This window comes from Penaeus monodon, chromosome 28, assembly GCF_015228065.2.
Source record: "Penaeus monodon isolate SGIC_2016 chromosome 28, NSTDA_Pmon_1, whole genome shotgun sequence".
Lineage (NCBI taxonomy): Eukaryota > Metazoa > Arthropoda > Malacostraca > Decapoda > Penaeidae > Penaeus > Penaeus monodon.
In genome coordinates, this window is record NC_051413.1 from 33,351,455 (window position 1) to 33,351,838 (window position 384).

Below are 384 nucleotides of genomic sequence, written 5' to 3' on the forward strand. Positions count from 1 at the left end.
GATCACAATTTTATAATGTCTACTAGTTTAAATAAAGAAAAAATTCCTCTTCAGGCAACTTGGCACCCATTAAGAGACATCATTGTTGTTGTGCGATACCCTGACCCTGCTTTCCCCGGATATGTTGATAATGAACCTCGCACTGTGGACTTCTTTGACGGTGCAACAGGAAAGCTCTTGCATCAACACCTGGACAGAAACTGTGACAACAAGATAATATCACTCAACCTCTTTAATCAAACTGGTGATGCATTACTCTCAAGTGCTGGTATGTATATTTGTATTTTTTATCTTGGTTTTAACATTTAGAAGAGAGGAGACTGGATAGAAAGTAATGTCAGTCACTCCATGTTAATTCGGATATTATTTTGGTCTTACTTTCCA

General features: G+C 37.5%; 1 protein-coding gene across 1 annotated transcript in view; it reads left to right on the plus strand.

The window, feature by feature from the left end:
• LOC119591181 (DNA damage-binding protein 2-like) overlaps positions 1-384 on the plus strand; it is a gene marked incomplete at its 5' end in the record, with an annotated part of 5,842 nt that overhangs the window by 4,973 nt on the left and 485 nt on the right. Inside the window, 1 exon segment of the mRNA XM_037939892.1 lies at positions 55-268. Within this exon segment, the coding sequence (XP_037795820.1) occupies positions 55-268 (214 nt within the window).